We start from the raw sequence: 24,828 nt of genomic DNA, 5'->3' as shown, positions 1-24,828 counted from the left end.
CCTCCCTGTAGGCCGTCGTTGTTGGTAATCAAGCCTACTACTGTAGTGTCGTCTGCAAACTTGATGATTGAGTTGGATGCATGCATGGCCACGCAGTCGTGGGTGAACTGGGAGTATAGAAGAGGGCTGAGAACGCACCCTTGTTGACGATCAGCGGGGTGGAGATTTTGTTACCTACCCTCAACACCTGGGGGCGGCCCGTCAGGAAGTCCAGGACCCAGTTGCACAGGGCGGGGTCGAGACTCGGGGTCTTGAGCTTAATGACGAGTTTGGAGGGTACTATGGTGTTAAATGCTGAGCTGTAATTGATGAACAGCATTCTTACATAGGTATTCCTCTTGTCCAGATGGGTTAGGGCAGTGTGCAGTGTGATGGCGATTGCGTCGTCTGTGGACCTATTGGGTCGGTAAGCAAATTGGAGTGGGTCTAGGGTGTCAGGTAGGGTGGAGGTGATATGGTCGTTGACTAGTCTCTCAAAGCACTTCATGATGATGTAAGTGAGTGCTACAGGGCGGTAGTCATTTAGCTCAGTTACCTTAGCTTTCTTGGGAACAGGAACAACGGTGGCCCTCTTGAAGCATGTGGGGACAGCAGACTGGGATAAGGATTGATTGAATATGTTTGTAAACACACCAGCCAGCTGGTCTACGCATGCTCTGAGGACGCGGCCGGGGATGCCGTCTGGGCCTGCAGCCTTGCGAGGGTTAACACGTTTAAATGTTTTACTCACGTTGGCTGCAGTGAAGGAGAGCCCGCTGGTTTTGGTAGCGGGCCGTGTTAGTGGCACTGTATTGTCCTCAAAGCGAGCAAAAAACTTGTTTAGTCTGTCTGGGAGCAAGGCATCGTGATCCGCGACGGGGCTGGTTTTTCTTTTGTAGTCCGTGATTGACTGTAGACCCTGCCACATACCTCTCGTGTCTGAGCCGTTGAATTGCGACTCCACTTTGTCTCTGTACTGACGCTTAGCTTGTTTGATTGCCTTGTGGAGGGAATAGCTACACTGTTTATATTCGGTCATGTTTCCGGTCACTTTGCCCTGATTATAAGCATTGGTTCGCATGTTCAGTTTTGCACAAATGCTGCCATCAATCCATGGTTTCTGGTTGGGGAATGTTTTAATAGACGCTGTTGGTACGACATCCCCGATGCACTTGTTAATGAACTCGCACACCGAGTCAGCGTATTCATCAATGTTGTTGTTCGCAGCAATGCGGAACATATCCCAGTCCACGTGATCGAAGCAATCTTGAAGCGTGGAATCCGATTGGTCGGACCAGCGTTGAACAGACCTGAGGGCGGGAGCTTCCTGTTTTAGCTTCTGTCTATAGGCTGGGAGCAACAAAATGGAGTCGTGGTCAGCTTTTCCAAAGGGAGGGCGGGGGAGGGCCTTATATGCGTCGCGGAAGTTAGAACAACAGTGGTCTAGGGTTTTGCCCTAGAATTTGGGGAGCCTTGTTTTCAGATTAGCCTTGTTAAAATCCCCGGTTACAATAAATGCAGCCTCAGGATATGTGGTTTCCAGTTTACATAGAGTCCAATGAAGTTCTTTCAGGGCCGTCGATGTGTCTGCTTGGGGGGATATACACGGCTGTGATTATAATCGAAGAGAATTCTCTTGGTAGATAATGCGGTTGGCATTTAATAGTGAGGAATTCTAAGTCAGATGAACAAAATAACTTGAGTTCCTGTATGTTGTTATGATCACACCACGTCTCGTTAATCATAAGGCATACACCAACACCCTTCTTCTTACCAGAGAGATGCTTGTTTCTGTCGGCGCGATGTGTGAAGAAACCAGGTGGCTGTACCGACTCAGATAGCATGTCTCGAGTGAGCCATGTTTCCGTGAAACAAAGAACGTTACAGTCTCGGATGTCTCTCTGGAATGCTACCCTTGCTCGGATTTCGTCTACCTTGTTGTCAAGAGACTGGACATTGGCGAGTAGTATGCTCGGGAGCGGTGCACGATGTGCCCGTCCACGGAGCCTGACCAGAAGACCACTCCGTCTGCCCCTTCTTCTGCGGCGCCATTGTTTTGGCTCGCCGGCTGGGATCTGATCCATTGTCCTGGGTGGTGGGCCAAACAGAGGATCCACTTCGGGAAAGTCGTATTTCTGGTCGTAATGTTGGTGAGTTGACGTTGCTCTTTTATCCAATAGTTCCTCCCGACTGTATGTAGTAAACCTAAGATTACCTGGGGTAACAATGTAAGAAATAACACATAAAAAAACTAAATACTGCATAGTTTCCTAGGAACGCGAAGTGAGGCGGCCATCTTTGTCGGCGCCGGAACCCCCGCACACAGCCCCTTGCGAGACCACGCACGAGAGACTGCGAGATGGTCCGCTCAACGAACTTCCAACGGTGGCGAGAGGAGGGCAAAGGAGCGACTGCCCAGCCACGGCTCAAGCCCCACTTCACACCCCAGCCCGTTCGACCCAGCCGTTAGAGCCAATCCTTATCCCGAAGTTACGGATCTGACTTGCCAAATTCCCTTACCTACATTGTTATAACATGCCAGAGGCTGTTCACCTTGGAGACCTGCTGCGGATATTGTTGGAATTATCTGACTGCAGCCATCTTCCCATTTACATTTAACCAACTAATTAAATGCGGTTCTAAGTTGTGGTAACCTAAATGGCCAGCAGGAGGCTCAATAACCAAAATCAAATGGGGTTTCTATAAACAAACACATTTCCTTTTCCTAAATAATATTCTATATACATACACAATTCTTAAACATTTTATTTTATGACAAAAATGCCTCTTACATATATGCGCAAAAATACCATATGACCAGTGGCGGGAAAAAGTACTCAATTGTCATACCTGAGTAAAAGTAAAGATACCTTAATAGAAAATTACTTAAGTAAAAGGGAAGGTCACTACTGCATATGACACAAATTATAAACAACCACATCATCAGCCAATAATCGAATACTTGGAGTCTATCGGCAATAGCAAAGGCAGATGTAGTCAGATGCTCACTTAAAAGTTAACATCCACCACCGACACTCCTCTGAAATGAAGGGAGCATCAATTTCCTGTTAATATCAGAGATACAGGCAGCTATGTGATACTTTCACCACAACACTGCTCTTCTCCGTGGGCAGGAAGCGGTGTGTTTCTCAGAAACAGGTTTGGGTTTGTGATTCAGCCTGAATTTAAAATGGATTAAATATAGATTTATTTTGTCACTGGCCTACACACAATACCCCGTAATGTGAAAGTGGACATTTTTACAAAGGAATAAAAAATGAAGCGGAAATGTCTTGAGTCAATAAGTATTCAAACATTTTGTTATGGCAAGCCTAAATAAGTTCAAGAGTAAACTTAACAAGTCACATAGTTGCATGTACTCACTCTTTGTGCAATAATAGTGTATAACATGATTTTTGAATGACTACCTCATCTCTGTACTTCACACATACAGATAACTGTAAGGTCCCTCAGTCGAGCAGTGAATTTCAAACACAGATTCAACCACAAAGACCAGGGAGGTTTTCCTATGCCTCTCAAAGAAGGGCACCTATTGGTAGATTGGTAAAAAACATTTTTTTATGACACTGAATATCCCTTTGAGCATGGTGTATCAATACACCTAGTCACTACAACGTAACAGGCCTCCTTCCTAACTCAGTTGCTGGAGAAGAAAGAAACCACTCAGGGATTTCACCATGAGGCCAATGGTGACTTTAAAACAGTTAGAGTTTAATGGCTGTAATAGAAGAAAACTGAGGATGGATCAACAACATTTTAGTTACTCCAGAATACTAACCTAATTGATAGAGTGAAAAGAAGGAAGCCTGTACAGAATAAAAATATTACAAAACATGCATCCTGAGTTTAACATGTTATCGGTATGATTGTAAAAGTTAAGGACTGAGGAATTTTTCAGGATAAAAAAATAAACGGAATGGAGCTAAACACAGACAAAATCCATCAGACACTGGGAGATGAATTCACATTTCAGCAGGACAATAACCTAAAACACAAGCCCAAATCTACACTGGAGTTGCTTACCAAGAAGAATGAAGTGAATGTTCCGGAGGTGCTGAGTTACAGTTTTGACTTAAATCTACTTGAAAGTCTATGGCAAGATCTGAAAATTGTTGTCTAGCAATGATCATCAATCAATTTAACAGAGCTTGAAGAATTTTTGAAAGAATGTTGCACGATCCAGGTGTGGAAAGCTCTTATTTGTATAATTGTTTTTATTTATCCTTTATTTAACTAGGCAAGTCAGTTGAGAACAATTTGTATTTTACAATGACGGCCTACCCCAGCCAAACCCTACCCGAACCCGGACAACGCTGGCCCAATTGTACGCCGCCCTATGGGACTTCCGATCACGGCCGGTTGTGATACAGCCCAGGATCAAACCAGAGTCTGTAGTGATGCCTCTAGCACTGAGATGCAGTGCCTTAGACCGCTGCGCCACTGGGGAGCTCTTAGAGACTTACCCAGAAAGACTCACAGTTGTAATCATTGCCAAAGGTTCTTCTACAATGTACTGACTCAGGGGTATGAATACTTAAATAAATTAGATATTTCTGTATTTCATTATCAATACATTTGCTAAAATGTCTAAAAACATGTTTTCACTTTGTCATTATGGGGTATTGTGTGTAGATGGGTGAGAAAAAAAACACATTTCATCCATTTTTAATTCCGGCTGTAACACAATCTGAAGGCACTAAACAATGAAAACACATGCATACTCTATTCTGTGGTGGAAATTAAATATTAATTACATACTATACTGGTTAATTAGACATACTATGCTGTTTTACTTAGAGAATTGTCTATTGTTATATGTTAGTATTTTTACTGATACAGGCTTGTCTTGTGTGACTTAGTCATAAATCTTAAAATAAAGTTATTTTGAAGAATAGTCTCCCTCCTTTTGGTTAGACTTACCACCACAATCCTCCCTTGCTGATCTGGCCCTGGAAATAATGTGACATGTCAAGTCAAAGAGCCTTGAGTCATTACCATCTTTTCTTGTATATTTCAATGTGTATTTAAACGAATGTTATCTCACAAGCAGTGTCTATCATTTACACTGATCCTGGGGTCATAGGGAAAAGGCACCATGTCAGTTCCCAGCAAACATGCCCACATTGGCACGATGTGGACCCAATGCGGGCTAAATGATTGGCCCCATGTAGGCTGCCCACATTGGGCCAATGTTCCTTTGCTCATCGGCTCCACATTGCCCCCTAAGGTATTTGCCCTGTGTGGCCCAACAAACATGCCCACATTGGCACGATGTGGACCCATTGCGGGCTAAAATATTAGCCCCATGTAGGCTTCCCAGATTGGGCTGATGCACCTTTGTTATTAAACAAGATTTAACTTGTATTTTTATTACAATTTAATTAAATGCATAAATTCCATAAGTTTCAAGCCTTAAAGGTATTTAGGGTACGAGTTACATTGTATCAGAAAGACAACCAAGTTGTTACTATCATACATATATTTTTACAAGAGAAACTTTTATGTTTCTCACATTTCTGGATTTCTGGAATAGTCACATACAGTTACTTAAATCTATTTTTGAAAGACTTTATCATTGGCAGTGTACAAAAAGTAAAGAAATGTGGGCATCACACAACAGAACACTTAAACTGGAACAACACTCTCAGTAACTGTTGCACATAAATAACTGTGTGCAAACCAAGCCCCCATGCATTCTAATGAGCCACTGCCTCTAGCTAGGCTTCAATTGGGCCAGCCCGTGCTGGGGTTGGAGTGGGCTACCCCTTTTTGGGCTTGGTATGGGCTGGCCCGTGTTGGGCTGCTAAGGACTAGCCTGTGTTGGGTTTTGCAGACTAGCCCGTGTTGGGCTAGTGTGGGTTTGGTGTGGGCTAGCCTGTGTTGAGCATTGGTGTAGGCTGGCCCGTGTTGGGCTTGGTGTGAGCTGGCCTGTGTTGGGCTGTTGTAGGCCCACTCCTTTGTTGCCTTGGCCGTGTGTTTTGGGTCATTGTCATGCTGGAATACCCATCCACGACCCAATTTCAATGCCCTGGCTGAGGGAAGGAGGTTCTCACCCAAGATATCCATCGTCCCTTTGATGCGGTGAAGTTGTCCTGTCCCCTTAGCAGAAAAACACCCCCAAAGCATAATGTTTCCACCTCCATGTTTGGGGATGGTGTTCTTGGGGTCATAGGCAGCATTCCTCCTCCTCCAAACACGGCGAGTTGAGTTGATGCCAAAGAGCTCCATTTTGGTCTCATCTGACCACAACACTTTCGCCCAGTTGTCCTCTGAATCATTCAGATGTTCATTGGCAAACTTCAGACAGGCATGTATATGTGCTTTCTTGAGCAGGGGGATCTTGCGGGCGCTGCAGGATTTCAGCCCTTCACGGCGTAGTGTGTTACCAATTGTTTTCTTGGTGACAATGGTCCCAGCTGCCTTGAGATCATTGACAAGATCCTCCCGTGTAGTTCTGGGCTGATTCCTCACCGTTCTCATGATCATTGCAACTCCACGAGGTGAGATCTTGCATGGAGCTCCAGGCCCAGGGAGGTTGACAGTTCTTTTATGTTTCTTCCATTTGCGAATAATCGCACCAACTGTTGTCACCTTCTCACCAAGCTGCTTGGCGATGGTCTTGTAGCCCATTCCATCCTTGTGTAGGTCTACAATCTTGTCCCTGACATCCTTGGAGAGCTCTTTGGTCTTGGCCATGGTGGAGAGTTTGGAATCTGATTGATTGATTGCTTCTGTGGACAAGTGTCTTTTATACAGGTAACAAACTGAGATTAGGAGCACTCCCTTTAAGAGTGTGCTCCTAATCTCAGCTCGTTACCTGTATAAAAGACACCTGGGAGCCAGAAATCTTTCTGATTGAGAGGGGGTCAAATACTTGCTACATTCTCTTCATGTCATTGTGCTTAGTCATGGAACACATGATCATCTTAAGTATGAGGAAATTCAACACTATTTATTCTATAGTTCTATGTAGTGCAAAATGCTCACCTAAAACACTTTTACTCTCATAACTAGGTGGTTATATCTCATGGAAACACTTTCATCATGCTAATACACACCTATTTCGGTCTCCTTTTACTACTATCAAACACAAAACAGATCAAACTTGATCAACAAACCTTGACAGTTGTTGCGACAGTACTTCCATAATGCCTTATGTTACTGGTCTACTTTAGCTATTACTGGCTAGTATACTAGATAATATATAGATCAATTATCTGGAAACAATTCTTACTTTCTGGTAGTCACTTTGAAGGATTCAACACATTACATTTATTTTCTCTGTGATGCGTAACATTGACTCAGCTGCCAATCTAAGTATTATGTCCAGTAAATAAAATACAAGAAATCCTAAATGACACCCTACCCCTATATAGTGCACTACAACTGACCAAGGCCCTATACTCCTCATATAGTAAATCACTTTGGACCAGAGCCCTATTTTAAAAGGTAGTGCACTATATATTAAGAATAAGGTGCCCTATCTTGAAAGGTAGTGCACTAAATATTAGGATTAAGATGCCATATGTTGAAAAGTAGTGGGAATAAGTTTAGATTTCAGACACAAACATCTACTCACCTAAGAAATTGAAATTAGATCTAATCTAGATCTGTAATTCTCTCTGCTCTCGTCTCAATCCACAACGTGTATGGTGTCTCTGATCGTATCCACCAGTTCAGTCTGTGTGTGTGTGTGTGTGTGTGTGTGTGTGTGTGTGTGTGTGTGTGTGTGTGTGTGTGTGTTCCAATCATAGTCAAACCATTTTGTCAATTTACCACACACACACACACACACACACACACACACACACACACACACACACACACACACACACACACACACACACACACACACACACACACACAGACTGAACTATGCCTGCCTGAAGGTGGTGCTGAAGTATCACCATGCAAGTTATCCTACTGTAAGGGATGATGAACAATGCAAATCACTGACACAACACACACAGGCTGGCACTGCAAATAATTTATGAAAAGATCACCAGCGTTTTACTAAAGAAAGGCATCTTGCTGTCGAAACTTTGGCAATTCACTTGCTGAACTGACTCATTTGAAATGGACTTGACCCCAACCCTGATGCCTACATTCTTCGCTTATAGTCTAAAGTGGAGCCAACCCCACCCTAATATGTAACACTGACACTCTTATGTCACCTCTCTCTCCCTATCGCCTCACCTCGCCTGTCACGTCAACATCCCATCCCTAGAGAGCCGTATCTTGGCAACAGCAAAGCCATGGAGACCGGTGACGTCTTCGTAACCCTTGGAATCGCAAGAAATGATGTGTGTGTGTGTGTGTGTGTTCCAACCATAGTATTATGGGTTGTTAGTGCTAGTTATAATGCCGGTTGGAGCTGAAAGGTGGGAAAGGAGTAGGCTGTCCTGACCTTCTGTGACCTTCCCTTTCTGCAGCCAGTGAAAAACACATTTTCCCTTTGGGGATCAATGAAGTACAGTGATTGATTCATTCATTCACTCTCTCTATGTTGTTCTCTTCCTCTCCACTCCCTTATCAGATAGAAGATCGTAGAAGAGAGTGTATGTTCACAGGTTCAGTGCGTCAAGAGTCAATACTGCTACATAACAGCCACCCCGTCATTATGGAACAATTTGAATGGTGTGCTTTGTACAGACCCTGGGTCCAAAGTCCCAGTCAGCGGACAGATAACTAGCTAGCTCTATAGATATGGGCAGACATCCAAGCACAATGTTAGTGTGTTTCTGTTTAGCAACATGACAATGACAAAAGAGTTGGCCAAAGAAACAAAAAGAGACTGCAGAATAAGAGAAAAATAATACAGAGGATTTATATAGCGACTTTTTAAAAGCCATGTCATAAAGCAGTCTTTCTTTTGATCTCTCTCTTCCTTTGACATTCTCTCTGCTGTGAAAGCATTGCTTCCTCACTTTCAGTGACAGGGCCTAATGATTACACCAGTTAATTGTGATGACACACACACACATCCAATTCACATGTGTATAATACACACTTGTACATGTGTGCAATAGGACAAATAGAAGGACCCACCAAATGATGAATTATTATTACACACACGCACACACTGTGACTAGATTGCATATTGAATGGCTACCTCCTCTCAGTAACTAGGTGTCCTGGGGACAATACATGTTTACTGAGTGTTTTAGATTACTGCCACATTACACCTACATCTGAAGGACCTGCTGTTGTCTCTCTCTGTCTCTTCCTTTCCATCCGTCTCTCTCCCTCTCTTTCTTTCTCTCTCCGACTCACATTTTGTCCTTCCAATTCAGGCACACCTTCACGTGGTGTATCTTTCTCCCTTTCGTCTATTCTCTCGCTTTCACTCTGCCTTTCAATACATTTCATCTTTGTTATCTGCAGTAGCAGTCTGTGCTCGGTCATGTGTCAGCAAAGATTAAAACACCAACCCAACACAACATCCAAATGTAACAGATTGTAACACAACTTCACTTTCCAGCTTAAACTGTCTCTACTCGATACCTTTTCAGTGGCCCAACTGGCCAAGACATTGTCAAGCGGGCGGTGACGCGTGTTAGTGAGGCAGAGGATGTAAGATCACTCCTAGTTGAGGAAGGGTGAGCAAGGAAGCGACGAACATTCACGCCTATTACACAAACAAGAAAGAAACATAACAAAATGAACATCATTCTTATTCACAACAGTTTATTTTTTATACATTACCATATACATACAGTACAGTACATTAGGCTCAATACATATCTATTGGAATATATATTGTTGTGGTTGTTGTACAATTTGTTGTGCGAGGCGGAGTGACATAGTTTTAGGCCATTACAGTGTCATAGTGCAGTACAGGTAGGGTGTTCAAGAAAGCAGTGTCATTAAGTTAGCCAGCTAACTTTAAAAACAGTCATATATATATATATCTTAATTTTTCTGGTTCATTTTGAAAGCTAAACTGTTGTGGGTTGTCAAGTCAATTACACCATGCTAATTTCAAATCTATATTTCTGGAAAATATGAAGTTATTTTAGAATATTTAGGAGAGTTAGCTGGCTAACTCATTGATCCTGCTTACTGAAACAGTCCCCAGGTGGATGTTTAAACTCTAGAAGTCGTCTCGTACAATAGAACACATGCACTGGCATCTACATACTTAGATAGTTAGATATCGCACAAGAATATGTCAAACACCGTCACAACAGAGCAACACTTGCAGGGGTGATACTGTTAATGTCTTGGCTTGGAACACTCTACGGGGTTGTAGTGGTCAGGGTTGGGATCAATTCAATGTCAATTCAGTCAAATAAGGAAGTAAACTGAAATTCCAAGTCCAATTTTCCTCAATTCCTCTTTATGACAAAATTCTGTCTGAATTGACTGAATGGAAATGGCATTGAGCCCAACCCTGATAGTGGTCAGGGTCTGACTAGAACTCATCACAGCTCTACTGGAAGCACTGCTAATAGAAGTACTGTACTACTAAAGTACTACTTTGTATTTACACATATTTACAGAGTCACGAATGGAGAGAGTGTGTGTGTCTGTCCAAGACTAACAACAGAAACTGTGAAGAGAAGTTGCCATATAATGTAGTTGTATCAGACTGCATTTCAACCAATTACAGCAGATGCCCTGATGGTTAATATGATATTATCTTTTAGACTTCTCATTTCATTCACAACACAAGGTCATGTCCCCACCTATTTTCAGTCAGCATTAAAATAACTGAAATATGATTGTCTAAAAACATGGATGAACTAAAGATTGTCATTGTGCAACTATAATTATGTTGTTCCATCTCAGGAAGGGGGGGTGGGGGGGGGGGGGGGGTGGAGAGGAGAGGATGATAGATGTGGTCTATATGACTTGGCAGCAGCTGTGCGGTGAAGGGGGACAGAGCAGACCCTCTTTGGGGCTCCTGTGTATATTGACTGACATAGTCTTATCACTGAGAGGCATCTGTAGCACTCTGTTCTTCAGGTTCTGGTGATGCTCCCTGGCCAGGTCCAGCTCACTCAGCCTCAGTGTGCCCGAGGACGTGGCCTCGAACTGTGGGTCAGAGAAGTGGTCAAGGGGGTGGTGCTGGAGGTGGTGGGTCCCTCCGGGCGACGGACCCCCCAGGAGAGAGACCTTATCCAGGCTGCCTGTAGAGCCCCCCATACACATCCTCCACACTGACTGGTCCTGGTGGTCCAAGCTCCCCCCCCTTAACCCTCCTCCCCCAGCTGTCAGGCTGTGGAACTGGGAGCTCAGGCATAGGCTCATCAGCTTCAGGCTCTCCACCAATCCGCTGGCTGCTTTGGCCGAGCCTAGTCCCGCCCCTGTACCTGAGCCATCAGCAGAGGGGCTTTCTCTTCCTCTGTCTCCCCCACTCCAACCTCTGTCTCCCCCACTCCAACCTCTGTCTCCCCCACCACTGGCAAAGCTAGGTCTTCCTTGTCTTGGTCCTGTCGTGTCCATGTCCGGTCTCCGCTGACTCACAGAGTCATTGTCATCTCTCCTCTCTGAGGTGGGAGACGCCATGGCAACTGTTGCCACCTTGGTAACCGTTGCTGGGGACGACACACCTGACGACGTCAACATCCCAGTGTGGAGGCTGAGGAAAGCTTGTTCTGGCTTGAACACACACTTCTTTCCTTCTATCATTCCTTCCTTCCCCTTGTCATCCTTCTCTACTTCCTCCTCTCCTTCCTCCTCGTGTATCTGGTTGAGGACAGGTGCACTCTTACGAGAAGTCAGTCGGTTAGAGACAGAGGAAGGGGAGGAAGAGGATGAAGATGAGGCAACGTTATGCCGGAGAACCACCTGAGAAGGGAGAACCGAGGGAGACGAATCCTGCTCCTCATCTTCCTCCTCCTCATCTAGGCTGAAGAGGCTGGGGCTCCGTGGTTTAGAGGGGGTGGGCGAGGCCAGGGAGCCCAGCCTGAGGGGGATGGAGTGGGGCTTGACTGGAGGCCGGAGGCCCCTGTCCTGGTGCTCTCTAGTTGAACCGACAGAAGGGAGTGCTTTGTGTGTGGTGTGTGTGTCATCAGCCTGGAGGGTCAGAGTGTGTGTGGGTTGTGTGTTATTGTCCAACTGTCTGTGGTTGAGTTCCAGTAGGGATGTTTTGGGTCTGGGTCCGTGGTGGACCAGGCTCTCAGCACTGCGGGCGGGGGACTGGGGGCCCCCTGGGTGGGAGATGAGGGTACCCCCCAAACCGTCCCCCATGTCCTGGTGCACGTCCACTCTGGTGGGCCAAGACTGCCTGAAGAGGGTTAAGCAGAGAGAGGGAGCAGAGAGTTTTAACAACATTTACTGTGGCAGCTCCCTCCCTCTCTGTCTCTACTTGTTTATTTACTGTGACAGCCCCCCCCCCTTGGGCTGAGTGCAGTGCAGACTGACAGAAACACAGCCCACAACATTCTGTGTTGTGTGTGTTTATATTTACTGTACCTGAACTGGGCCTTGTGGCTGGGGCTGGACCATGTGTGGTTGTTCTGCTCTCTCTCCTGTTTCTCCCTCAGTATCCTCTCTGCCAGCAGGAAATATGTAGCTGTGATGTGGTTATACTGGTCAGACTCCAAGGCTCTAGAGAGAGAGGGGGGTGAGTGGGAGAGAGAATGAGAAAGAGAGAGACAGAGAAAGGCAGAGAGAGAGGGGACAAGTTTAGAACATACGTCAGAACATACTTTATATACTAGATTACCATAACTACTAGCTAACCTCACCAATCTCACACACACAATCATAATCCGACAAGCAGATCAGAACCGAAATAGCGATGGCTGCTGTCAGTCCAACGGAGAAGACAGGGGTGGGGAATCAATTTAACGCGACACCAGCTGCAGAACAGGCGCTCAGAGGGCTGCTAATGATAAATACGCTGATGACGACAGTGGGGAAGCAATTTAGCGTCACTCCACCTGGCATAGTGATGCGAGAGGACAGCGATACAAGACAGTCACTAATAATCATCATTACCAGAAGCTAATGACAGGACAATCACTAATAATGATCATCACAACCTAATGACAGGACTGTGTGAACAGAAATGGAAAGGAGAGGCCTTCGTAGAATTACAGTACATTCATTTTGTGTGTGTCTTACTCTGTGACGGTGTCCCTGTCTGCGATGCCACCTAGTGCCATTCGTTGGATGATACTGCCGTGCTCCTCCTCTGATAGGCTCCTGTACGACACCAGGGGTGTGGTCAGCTTGGTGGCAGGGGAGGGGTCGACTCCCTGCAGCCAGTCATGGCCCTGGATCAGCTCCACAGTGGCCCGCCTCTTAGGGTCTCTCTGCAGCATACAGTCAATCAGACTAGAGAGATAAAAGGAGAGATGGAAAGACAGAGATGAGTGAGGGAGATGAAGGTACAGTTAATTAATTATGGTAATTTCATTATTACATTTTGGTTACCATAGTAACTACAGATGTTAAATCAAATCTTAATACAAGGCTTAAAGTGGAACTGGCAGCGTTTTAATGAATTTGTAGATATGAAACAAAACAGACAATCATAAAATCAGTAAAAAATATAAAATTCCCAGTTTATGCTTCAAAACCAACTTTATAAGAGGTTTTAAAAATAGGTTCTTTTTGACCAAAAATGTATTCACGTATGGTAAGGCATTGTTGGCAGAATAGATAGATGCAGTTCAATGCATGATTAATGTAATTCACCAAAATATTTCTTGGTAGTCCAAAAAATATTGCTATCAGGTTGTAAATCACAGCTGGTCTGATACATTGTTTGCTGCCTCCTGATCAATGACTCAATATTCTGGACTAAAACGAACGACTGTAACTAAGGCTGGGAATGTCAATACAATCAAACTATCAATGATCACAAGTCAATCATAACGTGGCTAATAGGCTAGTGCACATGTGTCAAACACAAGCCAATATAAAATGAGTCAACATTTGAGTCATCTACTTTATGAAATTACAGCCTGAAGGGCTTACATCGGTGAGTTCACAGCGTGCAGTGGAGGGAAAGTGTACAGACACATGTCCCATTCCTAGGTAGACTACTAAAATATTGCAGTCTGGCTTTGGTTTTTAAAGCTTGACAGTGAATAACCAAATAACAAAACCTGCAACAAAACACAATGCAAAAGACAAACATGTAGGTCTATTACAGCAACATTTGAGCAGTTGTCTAGGCTGGCTACTCAACTACAATACATTTGAGCAGTAGTCTAGGCTGGCTACTCAACTACAATACATTTGAGCAGTAGTCTAGGCTGGCTACTCAACTACAATACATTTGAGCAGTAGTCTAGGCTGGCTACTCAACTACAATACATTTGAGCAGTAGTCTAGGCTGGCTACTCAACTACAATACATTTGAGCAGTAGTCTAGGCTGGCTACTCAACTACAATACATTTGAGCAGTTGTCTAGGCTGGCTACTCAACTACAATACATTTGAGCAGTAGTCTAGGCTGGCTACTCAACTACAATACATTTGAGCAGTAGTCTAGGCTGGCTACTCAACTACAATACATTTGAGCAGTAGTCTAGGCTGGCTACTCAACTACAATACATTTTGAGTGAACCATACACCACTGCTGCATTCAACCACACAGGTGATCCTTGCAGTGCAAAAAATGTTTAAACATGTTTGAAGTTTAAATGTTACAACAACCTATTGCTACGTTTTTGTTATTTGGAGTTAAATACTTTTTGATTAGGGTCGCACCATATTATGCACATCTGCAAGCATAGCAGCAAACGCTGGACAAACATTCTTTTTTTTAATATGTTAAAATGCTATATACAGCATCATATGTACATAGGTGTGCTGACTGAGTTTGACAGCCCTGGGATAGTGTATCTATTTATGTAGCTAGCTATTTATTTAGCAAGCTAAAAACATGGAGCCTAATACTAGCCAGAGTGAGATGAGCTAAAATCTAACGAGGGAACATTAGATAAACCCCCTCAAACTGCTTCAGCTAGTTGGCTGTCAAAATCGCACTGATAAACGATGGGGAATAGTAGCCTGCTTGTCCTTCTGCAGCTTGCAGACAACTGAATGGGAACTTGCCTGCCCGCCCATTTGATCCCTGCCAAATACATTTGATTGACAAATAAGAGATATGCTAACTGTGGATAACAGTCGTTCAAGTTCAGCATAGCAAGCTATCAAAACGATTCACATTTCTTGCTAGCTAGCCTGCATCTCTAATTGTAGCCACCAAAAAACAATATGAGGGGAAAAGATCGGTCACTCACCCACTCTCCAATCACAAGACATTCTCCCAGCAGCTAGCTACCTAGCTAGTATTACTTGTTGATCTTGGTGTTGTTGATGTGCATAGGTAACGGAGGGGGAGAGAGCCCACCTTTTCATGGTTGTTTGATCGAATAGGACTGTGAAGTTCCCAAATGTAGTAGGACTCCTGTGTTATTTACATAATTGCAGAAATCCATTCAGGTGTATTTTCTGGCTTTTGGCAAATGTGTTCTAATGATCTAAAGTCGCGCTGTTGCTACTGCCTGTAAACACACAGTCCAGTTCAAAGTGAATGATGACAGGCCCTACTGCCTGTAAACACACAGTCCAGTTCAAAGTGAATGATGACAGGCCCTACTGCCTGTAAACACACAGTCCAGTTCAAAGTGAATGATGACAGGCCCTACTGCCTGTAAACACACAGTCCAGTTCAAAGTGAATGATGACAGGCCCTACTGCCTGTAAACACACAGTTCAGTTCAAAGTGAATGATGACAGGCCCTACTGCCTGTAAACACACAGTCCAGTTCAAAGTGAATGATGACAGGCCCTACTGCCTGTAAACACACAGTCCAGTTCAAAGTGAATGATGACAGGCCCTACTGCCTGTAAACACAGTCCAGTTCAAAGTGAATGATGACAGGTCCTACTGCCTGTAAACACACAGTTCAGTTCAAAGTGAATGATGACAGGCCCTACTGCCTGTAAACACACAGTCCAGTTCAAAGTGAATGATGACAGGTCCTACTGCCTGTAAACACACAGTCCAGTTCAAAGTGAATGATGACAGGTCCCACTGCCTGTAAACACACAGTTCAGTTCAAAGTGAATGATGACAGGCCCTACTGCCTGTAAACACACAGTCCAGTTCAAAGTGAATGATGACAGGTCCTACTGCCTGTAAACACACAGTCCAGTTCATAGTGAATGATGACAGGCTAGAGTGCCAAATGGCTTATTTGCATATAGGCCTACTGTAGCTCTGATTGGCTATGGCGCACCGGTCTGCGTAGACTCCGGTCCTGGACGAGACAGATGTTTGTATCAGGTTTTATTTACTGCAGTGTCTATTAATTGTCCAAATGCACGGACGCTTTCCCACTCTATTGCTATCAAATTGTCACAAATGCCTTGCTATATATACACATCATTCCCAAACATGAACTTATGAACACTTAGATATGGTCATTTTCAAGTTCTTGATTATCCGGAAGTACATATAAAAAAAGGTGACATATTCTTTGTGGGGGTATAATATGAACAGATTTGAGTAAGATTTCATGTTGCTAAAAAGTTGTCAGTTCTACTTTAATAAATAGAGGCTTTGCATCTGGAATATGACAACCCATAACAAGGCCAGCCTGGTGATGGTGTGATATGTATAATGGGGACTAGCCTAGTCAGAAGCCATCTAAACACACACACACACACACACATACATACATACACACTGCAGAGAGCTGTGGTTCAATACAGCAGCAGCAGCGGAACAATGTTAAAAATAGATTAGCCTGATGTTTTAATGGAAACATCAGAGATACACTCAACTTAACACAGCATTGGGACTGGGGCTGGGGTTCTACTGCAGAGGCGTGACCAGGAGAGGAGAGGAGAGATACTGTCTTTTTATACTAGGCCTCTCTCTCCACATTCCCTCTCTCCTCTCATCCCCTCTGCTCTCTACTCTCGCTCTTCACACATCTATAGGCATGAAATATGCAGCAGCTACAGAGTACTTTCAAATGGAGTGTGTCTGTACGTGCATGTGTGTGACTCACTCTCTGCAGGCTGAGGAGATGTGTGATGCTACTGTATATTTACAGTCCATGATCATGGTGAGGGTCTCACTGTCGTTGGCCTCCTGAAAGGGTGGATGGCCACACACCAACATGAACAGAATCACCCCCAGACTCCAGATATCTACAGAGAGAGACAGAGAGAGAGACAGAGAGAGAGAGAGAAAGAAAGAGAGACAGAGAGAGAAAGAGAGAGAGACAGAGAGAGACAGAGAGAGACAGAGAGAGACAGAGAGAGAGAGAGAGAGAGAGAGAGAGAGAGAGACAGAGAGAGAGAGAGAGAGAGACAGAGAGAGACAGAGAGAGAGAGAGAGAGACAGAGAGAGACAGAGAGAGAGACAGAGAGAGAGAGAGAGAGAGAGAGAGAGAGAGAAAGAGGTTAGCCCCTCTTATTGATTCTTCATATACCTGGCAAAAGGTGTATAGCTACAGCTACATTTCACTTGTGAAACAGAGAATGAAAAACAGAGAAACAGTTAGAGGGAAAGAACGAGTGAGAGTAAGAATGAGACAGAAAGAGGGAAAAAAGATTTGAGGGAGAAATACAGAAAGACAAAGAAAGAGATGCATGGTATTGTATGTTTTTTCCACTGACCTACATAAGAACAACCTGCTCCTACTCAGAAGAAGCATGAATCATCTGACCAGGACACTTCCATAAATACACACACTGGCCTAGGGCATCTGCCTGACCACACACACAGAGAGACACACACACACACACACACATTAACGTTCCGCTCATGCATGGACCCATGCATGGATACAGGCCCGCACACATAAGAACCACCACACAAGCAGGCACACACACACAAAGTGGGTTTATGTTCATCCTTCAATGCCTTTAACACACGTCATGTTACAGTACATAGAACAGTTCTCTTATTCAGAACAGCTATCTACACACACACACACACACACACACACTGCAGTAAGAGAGGACAACAAAACATTGCTATCGCCTGTTTTCACGTCACCAGGTATTCTAGCAACCGTGCCCCCAGTCACTCACAACTTCCTGTATAACTTTATTTATAAACCCGTGGGCTGGCATACTCTGCGATAACTTTATTTAGAAACCATCTGGCTGACAGTTACTTGGATACATATTTAAAGAGAGCTTGTCACAGTGTCTCTCTTATTAGCTATAGAACTGCTATTAGTGAGACAGCTATGTGATGTAACACCAGTCTGCACCCTCTCTTACAGGCCTGGTGTTAAGATACAACCCTCTCCCCATAACAATCAGTGCCCCTACCATTTCCTTTGACATCGCTCAACCTCTGCCAGATGGGCTACATTCAGCAGTCACCGCATTGCTGAGTGATATCAACAGCACACACACATAACCAGAGGCGTCAGCAACTACAAACACAAATCGGATCATCTGCTCAGCACAAAAGAGAAGGATAAACTAGAGAGCAAGACGGAAACTGGCCCTGCGTCTCCACTCAGTCAGAAAAATGTGAAATGCTCCCTCTCTTTCTTTCTTTCTTTCTTTCTGGGTCTGAAGCCTTGGCCTCTGGGTGCAGGGGATGAATACTGATTCCCTTTGTCTCTCTCGCTCTTTTTCTTCCCCTTTCAGTCTTTCCCCTCCCCCTCTTGTTTTCCCTCTTTCTTTTTCATTTTATTTCCATCATTTAGTCCCTCTGTGAGGTGTCGCTACACCAGAGGTGCTAGGAGAAACACATTATGGTGTAGAAACCAATTTCATTGTGTATTGATATTTGATTTGGATGTTGTTATCTACCTCTTCTCCATTCAGAAGATAATAGATACAGAGTGAGATATAGACCGGATAGTTGCCTAGCGGTTAGAGAGGCGTGCGAGCAACCAGAGGGTTGACAGTTTGAATCCCGGGTCCGACGGGGAAAGTCTGGTGCGCCTCTCTAAAACCTGTATATGTATCAGGGGTTGGAACTGGTTCAGGGATCAGATCCTAGAACGAAAGTGATCTATACTGTTCCGGAACAGAATCGTTATTTTAAAAGCATAGTTAGCTAGCTCTGTTCCACCGTTAGCTATGCAAACTCTTTGAAGTTCAAAGACATTCAAAGTTCCTTCATAGAAGCCGCTCCTCCGTAGGTATACATTTGTGGGCCTAATTCAGATAATGCATGTCATAACAACAAGAGGCCCAGCGCTTCAAGCCAAGCTTCCTTTTCCACCCTCTCCCTCCCCACCCGCAAAGTTCCAGTCGCATCTCGTGCCCTACACTTGTCTGTCCAATGCATGTAAATAGCTTGCCCGCTATTTATAGCTTCTCTATCAGCACTGATTGGTGAAGTTATTTCATGTCAAGATCAATGTAAAAAAAATATATATTTCTGAGATTTAAAAAGGAACAGAAAGGAACAATATAAATTGTTACTTGTTTTTGGGTTCGAACCGGTTCAGAACTTTATTTTGCTGGTCGGAACAGCGGAACGGAACCAAAAAATTATGGTTCTGTTCAGAACGAAACGATTGGAAAATAATGTGTGTCTTTCAAAGGGGTTGGGTTAAAAGCTAAAGTCAAATTTAGGTTGGACCATGTGTTGACCAATAAAAACAAATATTTAACCTTTATTTAACTAGGCAAGTCAGTTAAGAACAAATTCTTATTTTACAATGATGGCCTACCAGGGAACAGTGGGTTAACTGCCTTGTTCAGGGGCAGAACGACAGATTTTTACCTTATCAGCTCGGGGATTCAATCCAGCAACCTTTCGGTTACTGGCCCAATGCTCTAACCACTAGGCTACCTGCACTAGGCTACCTGCCACCCCAATAAAGTGATCTTAATATTAATGTCTTAATACTATAACCAGCTAAGGCACTACCCTCTGCAACACCTCTGTCGTTAGTTGTCTGATAGTTGTGAAAGTGTCCCAGTTTGTCTGCCAAGCAAGGTTGGGGTCCATTCTATTGGGACCAATTCAGTCAACACAGGAAGTAAACAGAAATCCCAATTCCACGTTTTCAATTAGAAAAAAAAATGTCTTGGAATTTCAGTATATTTCCTAACTGTATTGACTTTGAAATGGAATTGACCCAAAAGCCAACTGCATGTAAGGGTCATTATTAGCCTGGTCTGTTAGATGATCTAGCAGTTCACCTGGGACAGATGGAGGACTGTATGCACTGTTCCCACTGGGAAGAACACACGCTGGACTATAGATTCTGGAGAGTTTAACACACACACACACACACACACACACACAGAGAAAGACAGAAATCGAGCGAGAAAGAGAGAGAGCGATGGAGAGAAAGACAGAAATCGAGCGAGAAAGAGAGAGAGAGCGAGAGCGATGGAGAGAAAGACAGAGAAATCACAGCACCACACAGAAAAGGCAGTATGTCTCAAATCTATCTGAAGTAAAGATTGCAATAACAACCTGCCACTGTTGATAAATCACAACAAGCCAGTCTGAAATCAGTCCCTTCATACATACAAATACAGACACACTCCTACACACACACACACCCTCCCTCCCCCTACCCCCAACACAAACATAGTTCCCCCAACAGACACTCACCCACAGCCGGCGCGTCATATTCATCTCCCAGCAGTATCTCTGGAGCAGAGTAGGCCAGAGAACCACAGGAGGTGGCCAGGTTCTCCCCTGGCTGGAACTTGTTGCTGAAGCCAAAATCAGTCAGCTTGACCAGGCCCTGCTTCTCAAAGAACACCACGTTCTCTGGCTTCAGGTCACGGTGCACCACGTGGAGCTGGTGGCAGTAGGAGATGGCATGGACGATCTGGGCAAAGTAACGCTTCGCCACCTGGAGGGAGGAGTGAAGACATCTTCAGCTTTAGTGATGATGATCATGATATTATGTTTTTATAGGTTGGGTGTTTACAATGCTACACACACACACACACACACACGAATGCTAGCAGGCACAGAAACAGGCAAGCACACAAACATGCAAGCACACACACATACACACCCCTCCCCTCCAACACACACACTCCCCCACCCACCACACACCTCCTCTGTGAGTCCTCCGTCGTGCTTCATGATGCAGTCGTACATGTCCCCTCCATCACCCAGCTCCAGGATTAGGTAGAGCTTGGTCTGAGTGTCGATGACCTCATACAGACGCACCACGTTGGGGTGTTGCACCAGCTTCATACACCTGACCTCCTGGAACAGGTGAGCTCTGGCTACTGGGTCCAGTCTGGACTTATCAATCACCTTCACGGCTACCTGGAGTGGAAATAATGATGATGATGATTATTATTATTATGTTCTTCATCAGAATCATCATCTCCTTCTCCTAGGACATATAGCCTCTGGCTACAAGGTCCAGTCTGAACTTAAGTGTCACCTTGATATGGAATAATAATTACAGGATTGATAGCCAATCAATTACTTTACATGAATCAATCAATTTACTGCCAGTAGAAAATTAGAACCAGTAGTATTCCCTCTGGACCAGAATTGCAGTATCTTCCCACAGAAAAGACCAGGCAGACAAGTTACCTTTTCTCCCGTGAAGACGTGGCGTGCTAGTTTGACCACGGCAAAGTGTCCTCGTCCCAACGTCTTGTCCAGGTCGTAGAGCCCGGCGATTTTCCCATCGTGACCCCTCTTGAACCCTGCCATGGCTGCTGGGGATTGGGATGAAGTTGGCCCTATACGCTGATATAAGATCAGTTTTGCATTTTAGAGTCTGGATAGTTGGGACCGTGAACTAATCCTGGATCTGTGCCTACGGGAGTCCTCTACCACCGTATGATGAATTTGGCTTTAGATTCTGATCTTAGATCAGTCTTCTGCTAGTGAACTGGAACTCATGGTGCAGTCTGCGTTCCAGCCCTGTGAGAGCGAGAGAAAGTGGGGGTTGAGGGGGAGAGAGGGAGGAAGAGGGGTGGGAAGGCAGAGAAAGGGAGATAGGGGAGAAAGAGAGTTGATCATTTTCACACACATAGGAACCATTCCAAACACCATAGAGAAGGTTTAGGCACACACACGCACCTGTCTGATTATACAATACTCCTTCCAGATAGGCGTAATGTTCCCCTTACAGAAATTCCTGCTCTGGTGCCAAGAACCACAGAGACATGACCGAACTGTTCCCAAGAACATTCCTAAAAGGTGACTATTCAGGTGTGTCCGTGTGTGTGCACAGATCCACCTTTTTGCTTTCACATTCTCAGATCAGTTCAGATGAATTGGGCAAGGGAAGAAAATACATTTCAGATGGGTAGGGCAAGGCTACCTCAGTGTGAGGACACACTCCAACCAGACAGGCAGGCAAGCAGTAGGGCAGGCAGGGTGTTGTATAACTGTTCCAGTAGTGTGCATTGATTACCCTGTCAGCACAACTGTGACACACTGTACTATGAAGGGTCAAGGTCTTACATTTCCAATAGACACTTCAACCACTCCCCACAATGTCAGCAAATATATACTGAACAATAATATAAATGCAACATGCAACAATTTCAAAGATTTTACAGAGTTATAGTTCATAAAAATAAATCAGTCAATTAAATTGATCCAGAGGATCCCAAACATGCTTAATGGGTGACATGTCTGGTGAGTATGCAGGCCATGGAAGAACTGGGACATCTTCAGCTTCCTGGAATTGTGTACAGATCCTTCTAACTGGGGCCATGCATTATCTTGCTGAAACATGAAGTGATGGAGGCAGATGAATGGCATGCCAATGGGCCTCAGGATCTCGTCAGGATATCTCTGTGCATTCAAATTGCCATCGATAAAATGCCATTGTGTTCATTGTCTGTATCTTTTGCCTGCTCATACCATAACCCCACCACCACCATGAGGCACTCAGTTCACAACGTTGACATCAGCAAACCGCTCGCCCACACGACGCCATACACATTGGTCTGCGGTTCTGAGGACGGTTGGACGTACTGCCAAATTCTCTAAAACAACGTTGGAGGCGGCTTATGGTAGAGAAATGAATTCAATTATCTGGCAACAGCTCTGGTGGACATTCCTGCAGTCAACATGCCAATTGCACACTCCCTCAAAACTTGAGACATCTGAGGCATTGTGCTGTGTGACAAAACTGCACATTTTAGAGTGGCCTTTTATTGTCCCCAGCACAAGGTGCCCCTGTGTAATGATCTTGATGTTTAATCAGCTTCTTGATATGCCATACCTGTCAGGTGGCTGGATTATCTTGGCAAAGAAGAAATGCTCACTAACAGGGATGTAAACAAACATGTGCACATCATTTGAGAGAAATAAGCTTTTTGTGCGTCCTGAACATTTCTGGGATATTTTATTTCAGCTCATGAAACATGGGACCAACACTTTACAATTTGCGTTTATATGTTTTGTTCACTGTATAATAACTGCATTATATCATTATTTATTACTAATATTTAATCATTATTGTTTTTCTTATTATTATTTAAGTAGGATATGGCAGAAGAAAATCAGCATCCCTGGCCTGGCATTACAAAGCTGACAAACAACAACTGCAGAACCCTAGCTACTATTTTTGGAAGACTAAATAATTGAGATAAGTGACTATATTTTGGGGACAAAATATCTGGCCTCCCTGTAGGCTATCTGAGTGTGCCACTCTGCCAAGGGGTCTGGTCCTTTATGGCACAGTGTTCATGTCAACACAGGACAACGCATGTGTCAACCCTTTCTTCCTCTTCCAAAATGTGACAGGCTGTCAAAGCTATATGGTGAATGTTATTTGTTACCGACAAAGAAACCCGCAACGAAGCCATGGCTTTTCAATGGCATTGGCGAGGTAGGCAAGCGCAATGTTGATACACAAATAAAGGTACAGTATAATTTTAATAGCCTACACAGTATAGGCTAATATGTTTGTATCGGCCAAACAAGCCTAAGGTCGCCACTAAAAGCAAATACATAAAGATCCTATAGGCTACCTGTGTGTGGACGGTTACGGTATTTAGTTGACTTACCGCGCTGCGGTGAGTTGCAATGTAGGCTAATTCTGACCTTCCCGCTGCGTTCATTCGTTATAAATAATTCAATGCAGACTGCCTCGAAGAACGACCGTCGATTAGGCTACTAGGCTGTACAATGTGCTCTGATAACATCAGTCTTCAGCCTTGTCAATGGCACTAGATTTAGTTAGATTGAGCACTGAAAATAACTGCGGCTAATTCAAAGCTTCCGTGTGTGAATCTGATAGAGGCAGCAGTTCTCTCTCGCTCTCTGCTTTGGGGCGCATCGGTTCTAGTCATCTCTGACGTCAGAAGTACGTAAATCTGCAAACATCAACAACAAATAAACCACACCAGATGCATTTCTGTTTTTAAATTGACACACACGACATATCGAATAAAAACTCGAGCACCCGCATATCAATGCAAATAACCACAAAATGGGAAACTACTAGCCCAGAACACTGTAATCATTGAAGAGGCGCGCTATGCAGGTGCAGTGTGAGTATGTGTAGAGCGAAAGAGCAGGGAGGAAGAAGTGTAATTCATTCAACTCTCCACTCCCAACATTCCAGTCCTGGCCATCATTGTACCAAAGGAACCTTGGTGATAAAGTCAACATTGCAGAGGAGCCTCATCTAAGGGTTGGTCTTACTGGGACACTCCTTGTTCTGCTCTCCTCACTCTCACACACACACACACACACACACACACACACACACACTTAAGTTCCTCAGGGGACACATCACAGACAAACTGAAATGGTCCACCCACACAGACAGTGTGGTGAAGAAGGCACAACAGCGCCTCTTCAACCTCAGGAGGCTGAAGACATTTGTCTTGTCACCTTAAACCTTCACAAAAGTTTACAGATGTACAATTGAGAGCATTCTGTCAGGCTGTATCACCGCCTGGTACGGCAACTGCATCGCC

General features: G+C 44.3%; 1 protein-coding gene across 1 annotated transcript; it reads right to left on the bottom strand.

The window, feature by feature from the left end:
* Nucleotides 1-9,665: 9,665 nt before the first annotated feature.
* Nucleotides 9,666-24,384, bottom strand: LOC115173837 (SNF-related serine/threonine-protein kinase). The gene is made up of 8 exons (XM_029732281.1): nt 23,911-24,384; nt 21,473-21,808; nt 20,978-21,196; nt 20,522-20,768; nt 16,986-17,127; nt 13,075-13,287; nt 12,421-12,555; nt 9,666-12,232 (listed from the first exon to the last, which is right to left on the bottom strand). Exons 2-8 carry the CDS (start codon nt 21,593-21,595, stop codon nt 10,846-10,848), a joined length of 2,466 nt encoding a protein of 821 aa, XP_029588141.1. The 5' UTR covers nt 21,596-21,808; nt 23,911-24,384; the 3' UTR covers nt 9,666-10,845.
* Nucleotides 24,385-24,828: the final 444 nt, after the last annotated feature.

This window comes from Salmo trutta, chromosome 34, assembly GCF_901001165.1.
Source record: "Salmo trutta chromosome 34, fSalTru1.1, whole genome shotgun sequence".
In the NCBI taxonomy this organism is placed as follows: Eukaryota; Metazoa; Chordata; class Actinopteri; order Salmoniformes; family Salmonidae; genus Salmo; species Salmo trutta.
This window is presented reverse-complemented; position numbering and strand designations above follow the sequence as displayed.